The sequence below is a fragment of the Phycodurus eques genome, chromosome 6, assembly GCF_024500275.1.
Source record: "Phycodurus eques isolate BA_2022a chromosome 6, UOR_Pequ_1.1, whole genome shotgun sequence".
NCBI classification, from domain to species: Eukaryota; Metazoa; Chordata; class Actinopteri; order Syngnathiformes; family Syngnathidae; genus Phycodurus; species Phycodurus eques.
The window spans coordinates 23,342,854-23,366,371 of NC_084530.1; the positions used below are offsets into that span (position 1 = coordinate 23,342,854).

Consider the following 23,518-nt stretch of genomic DNA (forward strand, 5'->3'; position numbering starts at 1 on the left):
TGGTTGGTGGTTCGTTTGTTATTTAGAGTGTTGACAAGTTTACTAAGTTGCTTGTTAGTTAGCTAGATGGCTAAATAACTATTTAGTTTGATAGTTAAGTTAGCTAAGTGGCTATTTTTCTTTACTTAACTAGATAGTTAGGATGTTTACTAACTGAATACTTAGTTAGCTGGATGGCTAAATGAATAGTTATTTTGTTACTTTAGATTGCCAATTGGCTAGTTGAATGTCTCATGGAATGGCTTGTTAGTTGGCTAAGTGGCTACATGGTTAGTTAGCTAGCTATTGGCTAGTTTGTTACGTAGCTAATTAGTTGAGAAGTTTAATACATGGCAGGTATGATGCTAAACCTTAGGTGCTCTCATTGTGTTTATTTTTCACATTTATTGACTGACCTTTTTGTCCCCTCTTTCTTTATGTGCGAACACTTTTTGGCCTTAAGCAAGCGTGTGGATTTGGTGAGGGGAGCAGGAAAAAGCTCAAGGAGGAAATGATTGAAAGAAAAGGTCAGTAAGCAGGACGCCCTTTTTTTATCTGATGCACGATTGCTGAGGAAAAGAGAGACCATTTAGTCAAAGGAAGGAAGCCCGATTCTAACCCTAACCCTTAAAACCGCACAGGGACGAAGTAATAACAAATGAGTTTTGCGACAAATCTGAGCAATGTAATGGAAACTTGTATAACTACATTGGGTAACGGGTGCCATTAATCACCTCGTGATCTACATGTGCAGTATAGTTACATGTTCTTTGCTATTATTAGAGCGTGCAATGCAATGGGCCAATAAATTGCTATTATGACGGATTTCTATACTCTAATACCAACTTCTTTTGTTTAGAAAATTGTGCCCCCAAATCCCATTTCACATAACAGGATAAAATTTGGCACCCCTTGTCTACCATGAGTAGACACGAAAAAGCTAGTTAGCCCGATGGCTAGTTGTCCGTTAGATGCGTGTTTACTGAGGCTGTTAGTTAATTAACTAGTTGACTTAATGGCGATCGAGTTAGGTAGATGTGTAGCAATTTTTTAGCTAGCTAGGTATTTAGTGAGCTTTTAAGCTAGTTGTTTAGTTAGTTAGTTAGTTGGTTGACTAAGTGAATAGTTGCATGGCTATGTAGTTTGTTAGTTGGCTTATTGTCAGCTGACTAGTTAGTTAGCTTGTTGGCTAGTTGGTTTGTTGAGATAGTTTTATAGTACTGTAGTACTATTTAGTTGTGGAATAAGCTGTATTTTTGCTTATGGGATATGTCTGTGAATATTCTCATTCATCTCGGTCATGAATCGATCGCAACTGGACTGTTCTGTCTGCGATCGAATCAATGCCCTGAGAATAACTATGGGATCTTTTAGTTCTGGCACTTGAATTTCCTGGAACTAAAGTTCCATTCATTCATTCATCTTCCGTTCCGCTTATCCTCACTAGGTTCGCGGGCGTGCTGGAGCCTATACCAGCTATCTTCGGGCGAGAGGCGGGGTACACCTTTAACTGGTTGCCAGCCAATCGCAGGGCACATATAAACAAACAACCATTCGCACTCACATTCACATCTATGGGCAATTTAGAGTCCTCAATTAACCTACCCTGCCTGTTTTTGGGATGTGGGAGGAAACCAGAGTACCCAGAGAAAACCCACGCAGGCACAGGGAGAACATGCAAACTGTGAGGCAGATGTGCTAACCAGTCGTCCACCGTGCCACCCTAAATAGTTCCAATTATATATATTCAGCGATGGAGCTCTCACAAGTTTTTAGTTTCAGGGTAAAGTTCCACCATACCACCATACAGCTGCTGTTCATGGTTCAAGATTTAATGACTTCCTGTTGCTGAGGATAGATGGATGGCGCAACAAGTCAATTAATTGGCAATTCATTTCTTGTTAATTGGCCTGGGAAGATGGAGCTTTAGCGTTAATTAATTGGAAAAACTCAACAATGGCGTATTTGTAATTGGTGTAATTGTTAGCCAGAATTAGCCAAATTGCACAATCGAAGGTGTTTGGAGAGGCCTTGCTGAATAGAAGACAGTCATTTCTTACCAAAGCTCGTGGAACAGGCTGCCATGTTTTAATTACAATGTTTTTTTTATTCACCTTTTATCGGCTGTTAATTACGGCTCAGTGTCCTTGGCACGGTTAAGGCAAGGCTTCTATACGGTCGAGTGTTTCGTTTTTCAACTTCCTCCAAATATGTCTCTGCTCACTTGGTTATTGATGGGCTCAGCCTCCTGTCTCTTTTCTTGACCCAATTGTAATATGTTGGGATCACGCTCGCGGGTTGTCTGTGTCCGAGCAAGTCAGAACATTGCAGAGAAAATGAATGTTCAGGGTTGATCCAAAAGATGTGATGTACATTTTTATTTATTTTTTTGTCTTGTTTACACAGGGCAGCTTCCTGGGCAGTGCCACATTTTCGGTGGCCGATCTGCTTCGGGCCAAAGATGAACGATTGTCCTTGAATCTCAGGTAGGCACCGCTTTCTCGCTTTTATTTATCCATAAAATGTGTTAACATCAGAAACATCGTCAAGTAGAGTTTTTGTGTTACTGTAGTAGTGGGAAGCCACGTTTTCTGCAGGACTACAGGACATAGGCTGACCTGCAAAGTTTCTAGGTTACTATCTTGTCACCAGTGATTCCAATAACACATTACTCTAATATGACATGTTTTTAGAGAAACAAGTATTCTAACACGTTACTATTTCCAGACATGTACCGTAATCAGCTTAAAGTTAATTCTTCAGGCCACTGTGCATTGCTATTGTAGCAAAGATGAGTTGCACAAGGCAAACGGAGGCTCGTTTGGTTTGCATAAGAAGGTTTATTGGGCATAGCAATTTAAAGAAAGAAAGAAAGAAAGCAAGAGATAGATAGATAGATAGAGGCAATGATGCCATTTCTGCTTCACCACATGGTTCCACTTTTCCATGACTGGTCTGTGAATTTCAGTAAATAGCTCCTTTCAAATAACAGCCACTGAAAATTCTAGCGTGGCCCTGAATCCGGCGAACCATCACTTCCGACCGCCGAGGACGAGCAGTCACGGCTAAAAGCTCCATCGAAAAATGAGAAGTTGACAGAGGTTACCATGGTGACTGTTAAGACAACGGAACTCTAAGAGCAACAGTGTAATTAAGTATGCATAATGCCTAATGGCTTTTTTTAGTTGGAGTGCTCCATGGAGGACTGTGGATGTTTTTGCATTAATCTGTCAACTGATAAGATTTCACTCCCATTTGTATTGTGCCACCACGTGCAGTGGGGAAAAGAACGCCCCCTTTGGCAATCTTCTCTCTTTTGTTACGCTTTTCATTTCCTGCTAGGGATAGCAGGAACATGGCATATAATTGCATCTCTCGTACAAACGACGATATAAAGCGGCTTGCCCTTATTTGCATATTGCCATGGATCGCGTAACGAAGTCCTGCGGAGACATGGCACAGAAGTCTTTCTTTTTAATAGCTTCAAGAAAATATTCATACCGTACTGTATATATTGTTGTTGTAGTTTTGAAGCATTACTTTGTATTGAGTGGTTAGCAGTGTTGTCGCTGCCTCTGACAGTAAATGTCACATATTCAGCTCCGTCTGGAGTGGGAGAAGTAATGAAATTATCCTAAAAACATTGCAAAACAGTTATTCATCATTAGCAAGTGGTCTAAAATGTTAAGAAAATATCTCAGTATAAATCATATTGATTGTTTTTACGGGAGTATTATTTCTTTGTCTGGCGAATCAATGTCAGACAGTGGTATTTGAGGTCAATTACCGACTTTTCTGGATGTTTGAGTAAAAATTCCCAAAGGAAATGGAAATATTCAGTTTTTGGGTAAAAACTGCCAATCATAAAACCTTTGTAACTGTACAGGCCATGTTTTAGCACTCCTGTTATTGTTTGTTTAATGGCTCAACATGCAACCTGCTGCATGTTAAATTTTAAAAAAATGCAACACAAATTAAGGCCAGCAGAAGAGGTTTTATCCCAATTTTTATGTACATTTAAAAAAACTAAATCTAGATTTTTACGGGTAAATAGGACCTGATATGTAACAAGAGGGCGGCTCGGTGGCCGACTGGTTAGAGCGTTAGCCTCACAGTTCTGAGGAGCGGGGTTCAATCCCCGGCCCCGCCTGTGTGGAGTTTGCATGTTCTCCCCGTGCCTGAGTGGGTTTTCTCCGGGCACTCCGGTTTCCTCCCACATCCCAAAAACATGCATGGTAGGTTGATTGAAAAACTCTAAATTCCCCGTAGGTGTGGATGTGAGTGCAAATGGTTGTTTGTTTATGTGTGCCCTGCGATTGGCTGGAAACCAGTTCAGGGTCTACCCGCCTCCTGCCCGATGATAGCTGGGATAGGCTCCAGCACGCCCACGACCCGTGTGAGGAGAAGCGGCTCAGAAAATGGATTGATGGATGTAACGAGGATTAAGTGACTGTCACACAAGTGTAAAAATACGTTAACCGCTGTAATATTACTACAGCAAAAAACTATTTTTAGTTGTGTGTTTACTTGCTAGTTAACAGAATTCGGCAAAAACTACAATACTGGGCAACGTCACTATTAGATTTGTAGTTTTAGTAATACAATAATGATTTGTACACTACTAATGATCAGAACGATAATAATTCAACAATAATTCAGTTCCTAAAAAGAAGACAAACAAAATAAGTTGCACTTGTGTCTTAATAACATGTCGCTAAGATTCTACTGTCAAAATACAGAAAGGATAAAGAATTACAGCACACTTGATATATACTAGGCAAACTCTGGTTCAAATCATTCACTTTTTGGGGGGGAAGGGATTCAAGAGTACGGCTTTGGCTACTATGATGACTGGTTGCGGCACTTGGGCATTGCGGTGAAGCGAAGGCTACTCAGTGTTGCCACCTTAGTGACTATTGCTAAATTAGCCACTTTTCCATCCCCTCTAGTTACTATTTCAAAACATTAAAAAAAAACCATTAAAAAAACGTTTAAAACATTTAACTTCTGGAGACTCTGATATTCAATACAGGTTAGGCGATGTTAAACCCTCTGCGTCCAGACAGCAAATGCATGGTGCGTGCTGGCTATTCATCCATCTATATTTTTGTGTCACTTTTCCTCATTATAAATTTAATTCACCACATACACCATAGAAAATGGATGGACTTATTCCATGTAATTTGAGTAGATGCTCTCTTAATGATGCAGCATAGCATGTTTGAGCAACATAACAGTTAACGGCTAGTGAGTTATATACGGCCCAGCAGAGCATTTGATGTGACTGCCATTCTAAAAAAAAAAAAAAAAAAAACTCAAAAGCCCCAAAATGTTCACCGCTGGTGTCTGGCGGAATCTCCTAAACCATGTCTTTTCTGGAAACAAAAAACACATAGAAGAGAGCAAACCATTTTTGACACCAAATCTTAGTCGGTAATCTCTAAAACTAGCAGACCCACTGGCGACTGACCAATAGTATCGATTCGGGGGTAAGCAAATATGAAATTGACTAAATTTGGATATAGTATGAGGTTTCGGCCCGACACCAGCATCATAATACATAATAATATATGTGTGGGAATATATTTTTTCATCAATTTAGTATGGCCCCTGACAGGATAAAGCTTCGCCTGTACTGCACTTTAAACCATTGAAAGCGATAGAATCACATTTTCAACGTTTTGATGCACAAATATCCACCAGCATACGTCGGGACGTCTGTCATTGTTTCACTACGCTCTCTAAAAGATGAGACTTTTTTTAATGAGTCATCGCCGGCTGGTTGACCCGAGGATGAGCCTGTGAGTCACAGTTCACGTTCGCTCAGCTGGCCAAGCGGAGGAGTTGGGCAAGCGCTTTGGTTTGAGGCGGTGCCCTAAATCCAAAGTTACTTTGAGGTGATTCCGCTCAGCAAAGGCACTGAAGGGCAACTTGATTGAATCCTTTCAGCGGATCTCAGGCAATATGATTTGGACCCGTGTTGCTTCATAAGCTCAAGTTTTACAGCTGATGTGGAGAATGTGTCGGAAGGAAATTGGTTTTTGGTTTCCACACATACAGGTCACATACAGTACATCCACATGCATTTTTACCCTAACCCAAAAAGTGAATGAGTTTTGGAAGGCAATGCTGTGGTACTATGTGAACGTGAACACATTAACGGCAGTGTCCCACCTTGCTGTATTCCCGATGAAATGCACAGATGGATAAATCTCTGTGTGAAAGAGCTGTGCGCTATAACATAGGTATGACATCACCTGTGAATTAAGGTATTCCATGCCAAGACTGCAGTTTGAAAATTAAGACCCAACACTTACTTCTCTCACCCTGTTGTGTTGAAAGCAAATATCCGAAAACTTTTTTATATGTCACACAAGATGCCAACGTCCATCTTATTGTCTGATGTCACGCAGTTGCACCAATATCCTGCATTTGTAGTGTTCGGTATAAAAGACATAGGCAAAAGTTGCTGCCCGACAATTATTTTATATGTCACACCAGACATGACGTAAAATTGAATTGCCGTTTTTCTTCAACTGGACCTGGGGACTTAGTCAAGGTAGAGGGAATTATTAACAGTTCCATATAACAGTCAGTGTTAGCACAAAACCTTCCGTTGAATTTGATTACGTTTTATTTATATAGCAACAAATAACAGCAGAAGTAGTTTCAGGGCACTTTACACATGAAGCTGGTCGAGAACCACACTCCTCCGTTATTAAAAGACCAACTTCAAAATTTAAAATGTAAACATGCCAGGAAACGTTTACTAGAACATCTGAAGTTTATTTGGGGTGAATCAGAGGCACTTTAAGTGGTGGCAGGTGTGCATTGACTCCCTTTTAACATGGGTTTTGAATGTGAATTGAATGTTGATTCTGTACACAACCACGGCCCCTATTATAAGAGTGTGCGCTCACTTGTGCAACCCCATCATCTGTTTTTAATTTCTACTTCCCTTGTCAAAAAAAAAAAATCTCTATTTTTTAGTTCTATATGGTTTAGTTCACTTTACTGTACTGGTGGAAATATTTTTAAATGATTTATCTTGCTAATTTTTTTTTCCAAGTCTGGCATTTGAACAGGGGTGTGTACACCTTTTATATCCACTCTTAATATATTTTGAATAACCAATTAAGGAGAGACAAAAAATGACTAAATTTATGCAACAAATATTACAGGCCTGATATAGGACAGGATGTAAATTAATTAGCGTATAAAGAACGGAGTGTGCCATATGTGGCCTGTGGGCCATACTTTGCCCACACCTGCTTTCGACATCATCACTAGTGGCTTGTAAAATGCAATAGCACGATCACGGGGGTCTCTGATGGTCTGCGGCATCCGCATGCCCCAAGATGCCTCACTGCCAGCCTGCAAGAGACACAAAGACAACCGTGCCGCAGAGCTCTCTCAATAATGCATGTTGTGTTTGCACACAGGAGGGAAAGGACGTCCAGAGAGAGGAGGCCATTCTCACTCTCTCTGGTGATCGCGTCATAAATGGTTGGATCACAGCTAATGTCCAAATGTGTGTACATCAAATATACATTACCGTCCATTTTAGGAGCAAATGAGTCCCACGGTACGGACACTGACAGGCAGGCCATCGTCTAAAGCGGCATTCTTTCAGCATGATGATAATATGCGTTTTGTCGTTGTTGATTTTTCATGACCCTGCTCGCATATTCATTGGAGCTTAGGCGAGGTTCCCGCAGAAATTGGTGAGCATTTTGCATATATTATCTTATTGTCTGTATGGAAACCCACAAGGGAAGGGCAAAGGTGAGCCATAGTATTGTGGAAGCATCCATGAATAAGACATATTTTAAATGTATTGGTGTTGTTCTATGTTTTTCATTGTGCATTTAACATCTATTAATGTTAATAAAGTAGGCCGAAGCTTACTATGTCCCAAAAGGTGCTCCACACACCAGAAGTTGAACTCCTGTTATCATTCACATTCAAAAATAAGAGAGCATGTACCAAATGATGAGAATTATTTTGGAATTCCCGTTCCTGCTTTTGCTCCACACCCCAAAAGTTACTCCTGTAAGCATAATACTGCACTGTCGGGTGGAAGCCTCCTATGTCCAAATTTGGTCAATTCCATAGTTTGCTTTTTACGAATCGATAATATTGGTCAGTCCCCAGATGAGTCTGTTGTTTTGATAACAATTTTGATCAATCTAAAGTGTTGAAAAGGGCGTGCTCTCTATGACAATGCAATGCTAATATTGATTAACAAACATGCTGTTTTTTTGTTTTCCTGAAAGGCGACGATTTTGGAAGATGAGAGGATTCTGCCCGATATGCATTAGCATTGACATCAGCATTCAAAACCATTTAATCATTTTACCGGTTTCTGCGCCGAGTTTCTGTTTTACTTATTCTACTAAGCTAAACACCTGTTAGAATTAACATGAGCATTTAAAAACGATAAAGCATGTAACGAACTTTACTTTTGACAAGTACCACTTTTTACGATGCGTTTCTGTTTTAGATTAGCTTTGTCCAAAAACAGTGGTCTTCACCTCAGAAGTGTACCTCCTGGGCTCCTTTGACGAGTACCACTTTCTGCAAAAAAATCCTTTTTTTTTACTTCTTCTGCTGTGTCCTAAACGGTGCACCATCCCAAAGGTTGTATTCCTCTCAGCATTAGCATTCAAAAACAGTACAGAATTTAGCAAACTTAACCTTTGAGGACTTCCGTTTTCTTTGTTTTCTGCTGTCTTAAATAGACCACCACCCCAGAAGTGAATTCCTTTCAGCATTGGCATTAGAATTAGCATTAGCATTCAAAAACTCAAAGAATGCCTCTAAGTTAACCTTTGATGAATTCCACTTTCTGTGGTCAAGCTAATGTTAGCATACTATCGCTGCTTTATACTCAGTTTTGGGAATATTACTTTGGAAGTGTAGTTGGTTACAAGTTACACTGTTAAAAATGTAATAGGAGTGTAACTACTTCAATTACTTTCTCAAAGTAATATAACTAATTACATTTGATTACATTTTATTTACTTTTGTTTTCTTTTTTTTTTAATGAATGCACCAGCAGGAACCTTGGGTGTTTCCTCTAAAATATTTCAATATTTCAAATGTAAAAAAAAACAAATAAAAAATCGTAATTATGGAAATTTACAAAAGCAACTGTGATTTAATTACACATTTTTCTCTCAGTAATGTAATGGATTACAATTACATACATTTTCTAATTAAATTGCATAATCTCACTACATGTAATTAGTTACTCCCCAACACTGATATACTCCACGGTCTCCACTTTGCTCTTGGCCTTTATTCTCTTCTGTCTATAAATATAGAAGACCTTGGATCTCATCATTTGTGGTTGTTGGTGTTTCGTTTCCGACTGATGCAATCAGTGGCATAGTTTTTCTTGGTGTCCCGTAATTTTGAAAGTAGAAACCGCCATACCCTCTCGGTGTCTCGCGTTGTGGATTTCACTGTTATCTCTGAAGCGGAGGGCTCGTCGTGACCCACTTCTGCAGTTTAACATTTGATTTGAATGTGAATTTTAATGCTGCAGTTACAAGTGTGTGTGTCACAGCGAAGCCACATTATCACAGACCACTGCGTCTGCCGCCTTTCGCCATGGTTCATTCATCCTCTCCCCCCGTTGGGTCCGAATATCCCCTCAAAATTTTAACCTGCTATCGTGCTCCCGTCCTCCTCACTCAGCTGACTTTGCAATGAATCCTCCATCGCTGATTATGTGTAAGGCGCAGCTAAAAGCCCAAAGATGTGCTGTCTAATCCAGTGTTAGTGTACTTGTTCTTAGCATTCTGTGGGGAGGAGAGTTTCAGTCCTCCGTGCACAGTAAAAAAGCCTGATCATAGCAATGAAGGTATCATGTTTAATCATCCAATAATTATTATTAGATTTTTGCATTAGGTTGTGCGATTTAGTCAAAGTTCCAGTTAGACAGTTGATGTTAAAGCGTAGCCTTTTTAAGCTGTGCAACCCTTTCGACATCCCGACAGAGTTGGCGCGCCCCCTCTCCTCAGAGACACACCTTATAAAAAGCCTGTTTATAGCTAATAAAGGCACCATGTTTAATCATCCAGGCATTATTTTTTTCATAGTTTCGAGTTTGTGTACCCTCATATATGGAATCATCCCCTACAACATCCCAACAGAGTTGGCACGCACCCTCTACCCGCACACACCCTAAAATAGCCTGTTTATAAGCAATATTTATTATTTATTTATTTTTACTGGTTGTTTGTTTTTTTAGTTTACACACCCCCACATTGAGAATCCCTAGGCTAGACCAAGATTGCAATGTAGTCAAAGTTCAATTTAATACACTATGGACAAAAATAAATGGTTGAAGCTTTTAATCGGCGCACCCCTTTATGATTAGTGATAACTGTGGGCGACTTAAATATGACCGTGGACCCCATGTGTATCTCCTCTTCCCCCCAACCCCAAGAGCTGCGTGCTGAATTTAGGAATAAAATACGTCCGTCATCTACCCCACATGTCCGCGGAGCTTGCGTAGCTGTCTTCTTGTGCTCCGTTCATATTCACCAAAATCGCATTCGATGAGCTGGGCCAAAAGTAGACGTGGTGTTAGAAGGCACAAATTTAGACTAACATCCTGCCACCAAATTGTCAATGTGCCGGCCGACATGTCAAAATGTTGACGTTGCACAGTCCACGCAAATAGAGCCCTAAATGTAAAAACCAGGAATGGAAGTTAATTCATTGCCAGTACGTGAAATATTTTTCTTCAGATCAGATCTGGTGTCAGGACCCCTAACCCTTCCCAAAAAAAAAACACCTTTGGCATACTTCAGTGTAATCCCACAAATGAACACTGCTTTGAATTTTGGAAGATATAAAACAGGCAGACAGGACATTATGCGTGACCTCCCCACCCTGGTGCGCATACTGGGAACGGGAGTCAAAAGGAAAGATTGCCTTGCTGTCCTTCACGATGGAGTGGAATGAAAAACCACTGCAATCCAATCTTTTTTGCAAATTGACAGGACACACTGTTTGTACATTTCATACAATTTGTTGTCATTATTCTCCTGTCATCACTGGACAATTGCGGCATGTGGCTCCATTTATTAAATGTCTGCACCTGTCATATACTGCCCCGCAGTTCCATTATTGGAGCTCCCCACACGTGACAGCACCGTCTCATTTGTCCCCATCTCTGCACCCGGGGCATGTTAAGGCTTCAGGGTGCAAGCTCTAGGAAGAACCTAATGAACGAGTGACTCGGCCAAATGGATCCCACAATATCCCCTATACCTGCTTTATTAAGGATGTTCGCTTTGAAAGCTCTTCATCATGAACGCCAGTGCCCGTTCCATTTGGCTCAATTGTAATCACTCATAGCGGGTAATTAATGTAGCTTGTCGGGGTAATATTTCCTATTCCTCCCCTTCGGATGTCACGTAAGTGCAGCTCTGTGGCCGAGTTAGTTATTTTCATATGGTGCCGGTGAGCCCCATTGCCTGAGGTATCTGACAGATTATGCAGAAGAACAGTGCAGGAATGAAGCAATTTAGCGTTGAAGAAGGGAGAGGGGGGAAATAAGGAGGCCATATGTGCATTTATTTCTGGCCAGCTGAGTGCCACTTCTTGCCTTTGAGATGCATGTTGTGCGATTGCATTGCCACGTGGTGTATTTCCGTGCATATGCCTGCATATGGGTATGGCTACAGTTTTACAAAACAGAATTCTAATTTTAACAAAAAAACAAGAGAAGTGGTTGATGAACAGACTGCAAAATGGCTGTAAATGTTGAAAAATGCATATGGAAACAAATTCCTTGGTTGTTTTTTTTTTTTTTTTTTTTAACATACTTGGCCAATAAAGATGATTCTGCTTATTATGCATGTCAGGCAGGCCAGTAGTTGGTGATACCACTTTTCATGAAAATTTAGAAGGTGTGTAATAGTTCAGATTTTAATTTTGAGAGTTCTTTGAACCCTAGATAGATTCAAGACACCCCATGCAGCAGAGCTGCCCTGAAACATAACTGAGCCTGCATGTTCAGAATATAAGTATCAGAATATTCCGATAGTTATGAGATTTTCTTGTACCTTGCACAGATAAAAACAAACCCAACATTCTCCCACAAATTGTGTTGTCTTGTTTTATTGAACCCGACACAAGGTGTCTTGAATCTGTGCAGGGTACAATGAAATTTAAAGACTGTCAAGCCATTCTGGAGCGAAATGTTTCTGAGCCTACTGTGAGACATGGAGGAGGCTCAGTAATGTTCTGGGGCTGCTTTTCTACATCCTCTTAACACACCCATACACCGCAGGATAATCTGAGATGCATCAGATAATTGGGCTTTTGCTGATTTTTATCGGAAGGTAAGAATTAGGCCCGATTAGGCATATAACGTGTGTAATGCAGCCCTATGGGGGGCACAAGCCAGTGCAAACTGTAGGCCGGTCCCAAGCCCGGATAAATGCAGAGGGTTGCATCAGGAAGGGTGTCCGGCTTAAAACTTTGCCAAACAAATATGAGCGTTCATCCAAAGAATTCCATACCGGATCAGTCGTGGCCCGGGTTAACAAAGTCCACCACCGCCGCCATCAACCTACAGGGCTCCGGTGGAAATTCAGCTACTGTGGGTCGAAGTCGAAGAAGAAGAGGTGGAAAGTGGGTTCTTCGGCAGAAAGAGAAGAGGAAACCATAGAGCCTAGAACTGAATGTGGGGTCTTTGAATGTTGGGACAATGACAGGAAAATCTCAGGAGTTGGTTGACATGATGATTCGGTTGATATATTGTGTGTCCAGGAGACCAGGTGGAAAAGCAGTAAGGCTAGAAGTTTAGGGGCAGAGTTTAAATTATTTTACCATGGTGTAGATGGGAAGAGAAATGGAGTCGGGGTTATTTTAAAAGAAGAGTTGGCTAAGAATGTCTTGGAGGTGAAAAGAGTATCAGATCGAGTGATGAGGCTGAAACTTGAAATTGAGGGTGTTATTTATAATGTGATTAGTGGCTATGCCTCACAGGTAGGATGTGACCTAGAGGTGAAAGAGATATTCTGGAAGGAGCTAGACGAAGTAGTTCTGAGCATCCCAGACAGAGACAGTCTGTATTGGTGGATTTTAATGGACACGTTGGTGAAGGAAATATGGGTGATGAAGAAATGATGGGTAAGTACGGCATCCAGGAAAGGAACTTGGAGGGACAGATGGTGGTAGACTTTGCAAAAAGGATGCAAATGACTGTAGTGAACACTTTATTTCCAGAAGAGTCAGGAACATAGGGTGACCTACAAGAGCGGAGGTAGAAGCACGCAGGTGGATTACATCTTGTGCAGACGATGTAATCTGAAGGAGGTTACCGACTGTAAGGTAGTGGTAGGGGTGAGTGTTGCTAGATGGCATAGGATGGTGGTGTGTAAGATGACTCTGGTGGTGGGAAGGAAGATTAGGAAGACAAAGGCAGATGAGAGAACCATGTGGTGGAAGCTGAGACAGGACGAGTGTTGTGCAGCTTTTCGGGAAGAGGTGAGACAGGCCCTCGGTGAACAGGAGGAGCTTCCAGAAGACCGGACCACTGCACTTGGTGGTGGAACCTCACAGTACAAGAAATGACACAAGGAAAAATGTTAGCTAAGAAGAAGTGGGACACTGAGAGGCCAAACGAGACAAATGATGACATGTATGCCAGTTTGGACACTAAAGAAGGAGAAAATGATCTATACAGGTTGGCCAGATAGAGGGATAGAGATGGGAAGGATGTGCAGAAGGTTAGGGTGATTAAGGATAGAGATGGAAATATGTTGACTGGTGCCATTAGTGTGCTAGATAGATTAGTAAGGGGGAAGTTAGAAAGGCATTAAAGAGGATGAAAAATGGAAAGGCAGTTGGTCCTGATGACATTCCTGTGGAGGTATGGAAGCATCTAGGAGAGGTGGCTGTGGAGTTTTTGACCAGCTTGTTCAATAGAATTCTAGCACGTGAGAAGATGCCTGAGGAATGGAGAAAAAGTTTGCTGGTGTGCCCATTTTTAAGAACAAGGGTGATGTGCAGAGCTGTGGGACTATAGAGGAATAAAGTTGATGAGCCACACAATGAAGTTATGGGAAAGAGTAGTGGAGGCTAGACCAAGGACAGAAGTGAGTATTTGCGAGCAACAGTATGGTTTCATACCTAGAAAGAGTACCACAGATGCATTATTTGCCTTGAGGATGTTGATGGAAAAGTACAGAGAAGGTCAGAAGTAGCTACATTGTGTCTTTTTAGATCTAGAGAAAGCCTATGACAGAGTACCCAGAGAGGAACTGTGGTACTGCATGCGGACGTCTGGAGTGGGAGAGATGTTAGAATAATACAGGACATGTACGAGGGCAGCAGAACAGCGGTGAGGTGTGCTGTAGGTGTGACAGATGAATTTAAGGTGGAGGTGGGACTGCATCAGGGATCAGCCCTGAGCCCCTTCCTGTTTGCAGTGGTGATGTATAGACTGACAGATGAGGTTAGACTGGAATCCCCGTGGACCATGATGTTTGCAGATGACATTGTGATCTGCAGTGAAAGCAGGGAGCAGGTGGAGGAACAGCTAGAAAGATGGAGGTATGCACTAGAAAGCAGAGGAATGAAGATTAGCCAAAGTAAGACAGAATATATGTGCATGAATGAGAGGAAAATAATGTGGAAAATGTATAAATGAAGGATTTATTGAAATCTCAAGATTGTGGTGCATTTTAGAGCAAATTGTGCTGTCTAGTGTCAGAAAGCCTGTCTCAATCATGTTCTGGGGCTGCCTTTGCTGCATTCAGCACTTGGTGTCTTCAGTCCGTGCAAGGTATAATCATATCTGAACACTGTCGAGGCATTCTGGAGCAAAATATTTCTGAGCCTATTGTGAGACATGGAGGAGGCTCAGTACTGTTGTGGGGCTGCTTCGCGACATCCGGCACAGGTTGACTTCAATCTGTGCGGGTTTCAATTAAATCTCAAGACTGTGATACATTTTGGAGCAAATTGTGCTGTCTCGTGTCAGAAACCTTGTCTCAATCATGTTCTGGGGCTGCGTTTGCTGCATCCAGCACTTGGTCTCTTCGGTCTGTGCAAGGTATAATCAAATCTCAACACTGTCGAGGCATTCTGGAGCGAAATGTGCTGACCAGAGTCAGAAAGCTTGGTCTCTGTTATATTCTGGACATGGCTCTAGCCTAACTTTTATTTATTTGTTTTTTTAAACAAGGAGCACAGTGGCCCCTAACTTAAAATGTTCGAGCCTCAAGTGGAAAATTTAGGGACGCACACTGTAAATCGACTTACAATGCAAGTATTCACATTTCCTCTCATTTTCACTGTATTACTGATGAATACTTTAGCAATAAATGCCGAAACTGTTGGTGAACTGTGAAACTAGTGCCAGTAATATCAACAAATTTGTGTTCCTCGCATGTTGTGGGTATCGACAGCAGAGTTTGTAGTTCATTGAATGAGGGTCCATGAAATACTTCAGCTTGGTCAACTTGTTGGAGTTCATGTCAGTTGGCAAATCAGCCTATTTGTGCATTTTCACCAACAACTAGGCTGAAGTGTGGAGAAGAAGTTTATCAGCAACAAAAAATATTTATTATGTTAAAAAATCGGCAAATTTACATGCGTGAGTAGATGAAAAATGTACTGTCTCAAATTTTAAGGGCAGATTTCGACCAGTCCTGGTTCTGGGGGCGGCCTTTACTGCATTCGGCACAAAGTGTCTTGAATCTGTGCATGGTACACTGAAATCACAAGATTATCAAGTCATTCTGGAACAAAATGTGTTGCTCAATGTCAGAAAGGTTGGTCTCAACTACAGGTCATGGGTCTTTAGTTCAATAAAAAGAACCCCAGGAGATGTCCAAAGTAATAAAAACGTCTGGGATGCCTTTTACCGATATTTCTCATCTTTGCAATTTCTTTCATGTTTTTATCATTGCTGCAACTGTTTTTTTTTTATTTTTTAATATTATTGCTTGAGCCTTTAACTCGATATTGCAGCTCCACACTGTTGAAGTTGAACAGCTCGTATAAAGAGCAAATATGATCACGAGTTAGCGGCAACATTTGTCAGTGAGCGGCTCACTTATGTACACAATACAGTATAAATACTGTATCTGAAATGTAAGGCAATATCTGGAATTTACGTATTTGCCTTTGCCTTTTACACAGAACCCAATGAAGACTAGATATTGCCATTGCCAACTGTGTTTGTGTTCACGCAGCACAAACAAGGCATCCCTCAATCAGATAATTTGACGTCGGTGCCAGCATCTGGTGTGAAGTATAAAATAGTTTATATTTTGGCAATGGCTTTTGACATAACATGGTGAGAGAAGTGAGTGTTTAGCTTGACACCCCTGGTCCCGGAATTGCGGAATTTCCTCATACGCAGGAAGCATCCTCCCTCTGCTATGACTGCGATAACTCAGATGGCGCAAAATTGCTGAGGTGCTGTTTATATACAGTAGAGCAATGACACGGGGAAAAAGCTGGGAAAGTCTTACAAGTACTGTGAAAGAGGCTTTAATTTTAGATTCCTATTGTATTTACCTCCACCCTCACAAAAGCATTTGCACAAATAGATGCCCGGTAGGCGCTACAGTTGAGTAAATAATAATACTTACAACACAAAAAAGGCCGGAGGAGTGAGTGTCTGGTGCTAAATTTGTCAACTCTGGTCCCAGGAATTGCCAAGATGCCCTTACATGGAGAAGACAGTGTCGCACCTTTCTTACGGCTCTTATTCTACCTCTGAAAATGGAAAATTGCCACAGGTTGACTTTGTTTTCAACACAACAGGGCTGTAGAAACGAGGGTCAGGTAATGAACATGGCAACCCTGTCCCGGCATTACAAAATTCCCCTTACACACAGTCATCGTGCCACCTCTTTTATGGCTCTGATAAGACCTCCAATAGTTAAATTTATTCAGGTCGTCCACGCACCTGGCCATTCTGTGAAAGTGCAGTTTAGCCCAATTCCCATTTTTCTGTTTAAAGACTATGGTACTGTTCTTATTACCTACACTAAGGGTAAGATTTTAAGTGATAAATGCTTATTCGACAGTCTGCACTCGGTGCATAGCTCTTGTAATTATGGAACAAACAGCGAGAAGCAGCAGCAGGGATCACAGAATACAGACAATTAAATTAACCATCTCTCTGAGGAGGACACAAGAGCGGGCCCAAAAAAAACATAGTTAGGAGTAAAATATGTCTCATTAGCTCTTTGAAACATTACCAGGACATTAGGCCCAATGTCCTCTCCAGGACTGATAAATGTAATAACTAGATACAGTACAAGATTAGACAAACCATTTTGGGTTTAATTTTGTAATATGTTATGATTACGTGCGGAAAAGCCACCGTGTGTGTCCTATCTCCGCAGGTACTTGTGATGTATATCCTCTATTTAGAGAGTATGCATAGTGTTTGTGTTACAGAGTGTAGTGAGTAAACAAACACTTGTGTGACTGAAGGGATTTTGCAGTCAGGTGAAAAGATGGCAGTCGCCCTGAGCTACTCCAAGACAGCGACAGCTTGAAAATCATTAGTCTTATTACATACATGTCATTTTGTAATTATAATTAGAACGCTAAAATAATGGTTTGTATCAGTGTCACTGTGAAAGAATAAATGGGATTAACGCCTGGTACAAGCAAACAGTGAGCTATTTAAATTAGTTAGTAAGTTTGTTTGTTTGTTTGTTATACAAATGCATGTGTACAAATGGCGCAATAAATGCTGTACCCCTAATTAGTTAGTGTTAGGGTTAGTTAGTTCTAAGCTAAGTTAGTTACTCCAGGTTTGTTTGTTTAACAAGTTTATATGTGTAAAAGAATGCAATCAATATTTTTTCATCCCTAGTTAGTTAGTTAGTTAGTTAGATTTGTACACCTTTTGTGTGTAAGGGAATCCATGATTCGTAATCAAATTTTGACATACACTGTACACCACAATTGTCAAACCCAAGACCCATGGGCCAGATTCGGCCCGCCACATCATTTTGTGGCCCGCGAAAGCAAATTGTGTGCGTCGACTTCATGTTTCTTTCTAAAATAGCCAAAATTGCAAATTGTCTTCATTTGTAATAACAAACTATTGCAAGCATTTTTTGTTGCTAATCCTCCTTTTAAAATAAACGTAATAATGGTTGAACAAGCAACGTTTTACTGGCTTCTGATTACAAAACCCAGTTAAGCATGAATTTCTCGTGTATATGTAATAATATGACGCAATCATACATTTTTATGGGTTCACAGTCATAACGGCTCTCCGAGGGAAATAATCACTACGATTTGGCCCGCAACAAAGATGAGTTTGACAATCTGGCTCATGAGCCTGGTTCTCGGCGAAGTTGTACAGTTTGATAGAGATCCAAATTTCTTGATTTCTCTTGGCCTTGGGGGAGTCCTGCGCACCAATGTGAGCTATTCCAACGTTTGTTATTGTGTCTTAATTCCAGAATGCTGCACCTTCATGCATAGTATTAAGCACACCGTGACTCATGGCACCGTAATGACTCAGTTTGGGGTATTATTATGTAATGTTTTTACCTCCCCCATTTCAATTTGCTGCAGCTGTTCCCACAGTCTGGTTAGCTGGCTTTGTGTTCTGGCAAATGACTTCAGCATTATTAATTTATATGCATATGAAAATGCATGATATATTGTTGTAATTTGGGTGTCTTGCTGACAAAGTTTGGTGTAGATTGCACCGTCAGAGAATCCTGGCAGAGAAAACACAGTGGCGCTACTGTTATCAAGTTCCTGTTCTTTTCCTGTAAAACGGTGCACAATCCAGACACCTTAGCCTTGTTAATTCATGAGTCAGTCCTGTCAGTTAGCCAGTCATTTAGTAAGTTAATTGTACAAATGCATGTCGATGAATTACACAAATAACCATATAAATCTTAGTTAGTTAGTTAGTTAGTTAGTTTATCATACAAATGCAAGTACATGAACGTAACCAATAAAATGGCTAATTGCTTAGTTTTTTAGTTCGTAATCTGGGTGTCGGGCGGACAAAATTGGGTGTAGATTGTACCGTCAGGTAATCTACTGTTGCCCTTACAGTTTTGGTGCAGAGAAAAAAACCATTTTATTTATTGTTACATCTCTGTTCCTATACCAGGTTGTATTTTTCCCGTATGACATCCAGAAGGAACCTATGCAGAATGCTGATGAGCCACCTTGTCCATAGTGATAACAACCAAGCCGTTAAAATGTAGCGAGAGGAAGCACCTCACCCCACCGTCTGCAACCCGATTTTGGAAAAAGCGCATGCAGCTCCGACTGACCTTTCTTATAGTGTTCCTGGGAATGACAGCGAGAAGGTCCCCTTGGGGAGACTCGGCCTGAGACTGGCCAGCTTCTTATCTGATGTTTGGGCCACGCACAGCACATAGCACAGCACTTTATGGTGCTGTAATTACCCCCACCAAGTGCCAACATCACAAGATGAGAGGTGCTGTTTTCATCTAAATTTGAGGTTGGTTGCTTAGTTAGTTACCATATTTCCATAAAAGTGGCCTGGGGCTGTAGAAAGTACCAGATTTCCTCAAAATGGGACTTCAGAGAGTATGCTGCTTTTATTAGCGGGAAGGAGTTAATGAGAGGGGACCGATATTGTAATTTCCATGTGTCAACAATGCAACGTGGTAAGTGTTGTTTTGATCGACATTTGGTGGTGTGTTCATTGGTTGCCGTAATTCAGTTTATCAGAGGGAAGGTGTTTAGGACAAAGGGGGCCTTTATGATGATGTAATTACCTCCGCCAACAGCCCGAGATGAAAGTTTCTTTTTTCATCGGTCACTTAGTTGCTGTATATCGTCAAAAAGTGTAGAAAGTACCAGGTAATTATTAGGGGTAAGGCGTCTATTACAATTAGGACATTTAATGTTTTAATTGCCTCCGCCATGTGCGAAAATGAGGGTGTTGATATTTATCAGTTGGGTGATATTAGTTAGGTACTGTATTTACTCAAAAGGTGAACGGTTTATTTGAGGATATAAGTTTATTACAATGGAGGTTTTATGATGTGGTAATCACTTCCATCTTTTGTACACAATTTGAGGTGATATTGGTTGATTAGCTAGTATGTTACTGTATTTAGGGATTTGTTAAAATTGGAAAATCATTAGTTTGAGAATGTTGTCATGGAAAATGTGAAATACTGTACTGAAAAATGCCTTTTGGTAGTGTGCAAAATTGTTTCTTATATGCGACGAACAAGCTGAACATTTTGAAGTTGGAATGGTTTGAATGATAACTGAGTTGAATTTGGAAAATGGCTTCATTCATTTAAGTGAGATTTTTTTTTCATGAAATATGTGGAACTGTGGGAAAATAATTACCCGGATGTCCTGAATGAGATGGATATTTTTATGTTGGAAAGGTTTGCATTGGGCAAGAAATGTGGAAGAAGTTTACAATTTTCGCATTAGTTTGGGAACTTAGTCTTGGAAATTGTGCAATACTGAAAAAGTGGAATTTGGGGAATGCAAAAAAAATATTGCTCAGATATCCTGAATGAGCTGAACATTTTGATGCTGGAATGGATCGATTAAGAAATGTGGGAGCTTTCAAAAGCTGCACACATATACTATACATGTTTTTTACATCCATCAACAACTTGAGGGGTTAATCATACTTCATTTCATTCCGTTTGAGCTAAATGTAGCTTTCCCGGCGCAAACCTCCCAAACAGAACAGCGCCTTCCTCTTCATTGTGCACGCGTTAGTCGCTCGTCCAAGCATCGCAGCCGATGACATGCGTTTTCGCCCACACCACCGCACCACCACTTGGCGTCCTAATGCACACTACTCCTCTACCAGAGGCTCCCACTTTTATCACACACGGCACTTTGATCAACATGTCCGCCACACGTGATCATGCCGTGTCTGATACGCACCAGGCTTTTTTTCGCTAAAGGGACGCCTCGTCGTTGTTGTTCTTCTTCTTCTTCATTAATGAGCATTTTCCATGTTTTTTCCCCCTCCAAACTGAGACATCTCGAGGTGCCAAATCTTATGTTAACAGTGTTTGCAATGTTTTGACTCAAATTTCACATTAGTGGTGGGAATTAACAAAGTCCCTTACTTAAGTACTGTGAGCTCCACCATTCACGGGGGGCTAAACCCTGCTCCAAATAGCGAAAATCCAAAAGAAATTGGCGCCTCCCCAAACAGGATTTGTAATTGGGTATAGATGACACGATATAGTGTCAAAACACTTAAAGCGGAGACGATGATAAAGCATCAACACCCTACTGTTCAAATCACTGTTGTGATTTTGATGTTTGCTCTTTCTGATTTTTCACCTTAACAGCGCCGCCTTTCTCTCTCCACTTTCGTTGCCACAGCGTCCCTGTGGATTATGGGAGCTGCCAAGTGTGTTAGCACACTTCCCCGCTGAATGTTATGTTGTGCGTGTGTGTGTGTCTGTGTGTGTGTGTGTGTTTTGTTTGCGCTCATTTACCGAAATCTCACGTCATTCTTCTCATTCACTTGCTCCAGCTTTTAGAGTCAACGGAGCACAGAATCACTTTTCTGACCGCCAATGTCAACACAACAACCTTTTTTTTTTTTAAATACACGCACACGCTTTCTCCTTCAAGCATTCACAAACATGCACAGAAACTGCATGGTGACCAGAATAAAGATGTAGACTGCTAGACGAACTTTTCACACTAACTTTTATGTTCCCATAAATTCAACCAATATTTTGTCAACTCAGGATGTTCTGTGAAGGTCACTCTCTTGTGAGAGTGTCACATAAGTTCACCAATTCCTACCCGCTTTATTAACTAAGAATACCATAAAATCAGGGGTGGTTTCTTATAAGTATGGGCAATATGGGCAGCCGCCCAGGGTGGCATTCTGTGGGCGGCGGCACTCCAACCTCCCATTGACGGTTGGCCAAGGGTGCGACAACGACAAGCTACATATTAAATTTTATTGTATGTACAAAAGCTACATAATAACCCATGATCATAAACGTCACAATCTACTGTACATGTACTTTGTTGTGAGTCGATCTGGATTTCTATTTGCGGATCTCTTTCACATCAAGAAGTTGATGTGAAACGCTTTTACTCGTCGCTACGCTTCCTCTGATGGCCACTGCATGCTTTCCATTTTAGCTAAGGTCTACAAAGGATTGAATGATTAAATCCATCGCGCTCAGCAATCTCTGAGCCGACACAATTCCATAGTCCCAGATAAAGCACGGCTTGCGCTTCGACATCACTTCCTGTCTGCATCTGAAAAGGATTTTGCCCAACATGGCGTCGCCCTAACTTTGAGGAATTATTCTGTTTAATTTCTATTCCACTAATGCAATATTAATCAGGGTGCTATGTTTTTACTAGTGCCGGGACATACAAGATATTGCTTTAAAAATGTTGGGGTTTAGTTCCCCTTTAAAAAAAATTGTGGTTGCTTCGTTATTTCCTCATGGAATAGCTGGGAATCGAAACAGCGACTTTCCTAATTATTCCTCCTTAATACTCATACTGTTACAAAAGTGATGCTATTGTCTCAAAAAACACCTCCAGTTTAGGTGAATCAATAGTCTATTTGTAAGTATAGCAAAGCGGTTGTTCTGGATTAATGGGATTAGCGGTGTGTGAGCAAATGCAAATGATCGAGCAACTCAATAAAAAGAACAGAAACTTTTGTTGCAATCCTATGCTGTCTTTTCTGTGCACAATAAAAGCATCAGCACAACAACAAGCAAAAGGCAGCCGGACGCTTGTAAAGCACGAGCACATATTAAAACCCTTTATCACTCAGTCCTTGGAAATGTTCGTCGATAAAAAGTAATTTGCTTGGGGGTCGCGTTTTTTGTTGTTGTAGTTGTTTTTTATTAAGTTAAAACACGTGCTAGTAGTAGTAGTTCTTTTTCGGCACCAATCGCAACAATAGACACTTTGCGGGTATGAAAAATTCCTTGTGTGTGTGTGTTTTTTGGACATACTTGGCAAATAAATATTTCTGATTCTGATTCTGATGATGAATGAGTTATTTGTGTGCACTGTTGGAAGACATTTCCCCGACAGCTTCGAAGAGCTCCAGATGAAGTTGTCTCTGATGTTCCCAAAAACACATATGCAGGCACCTAATTGCTTTGGATGTTAAGAAATACACAAAAGGCCCATTAAAGTATCAATTATCTTTGGTCATTATGGAAGCACACGTTTGGTAAGTATAGGACTTTGTTGAAGATTAGATGGCCTTTAAAATTCCATCCATCCATTTTCTGAGCCGCTTATCCTCACAAGGGTCGCGGGAGTGCTGGAGCCTAACCCAGCTATCATCGGGCAGCAGGCGGGGTCCACCCTGAACTGGTTGCCAGCCAATCGCAGGGCACATATAAACAAACAACCTACCATGCATGTTATTGGGATGTGGGAGGAAACCGGAGTGCCCGGAGAAAACCCACGCAGGCACGGGGAAAACATGCAAACTCCACACAGGCGGGGCTGGGGATTGAATCCCGGTCCTCAGACCTGTTAGACAGACGCTCTAACCAGT

At 41.1% G+C, this 23,518-nt stretch overlaps 1 protein-coding gene across 21 annotated transcripts in view; it reads left to right on the forward strand.

Moving 5' to 3' along the window:
* Positions 1 to 23,518, forward strand: part of inpp4b (inositol polyphosphate-4-phosphatase type II B) — a 172,717-nt gene that overhangs the window by 80,059 nt on the left and 69,140 nt on the right. For 20 of the 21 annotated variants that reach the window (XM_061678747.1, XM_061678748.1, XM_061678749.1 and 17 more), the window contains one exon: positions 2,386 to 2,465. In XM_061678747.1, the coding sequence (XP_061534731.1) occupies positions 2,386 to 2,465 (80 nt within the window). Of the gene's footprint in view, positions 1 to 498; positions 507 to 2,385; positions 2,466 to 23,518 lie in introns of those variants that run through there. The other variant, XM_061678759.1, reaches the window with a different exon arrangement.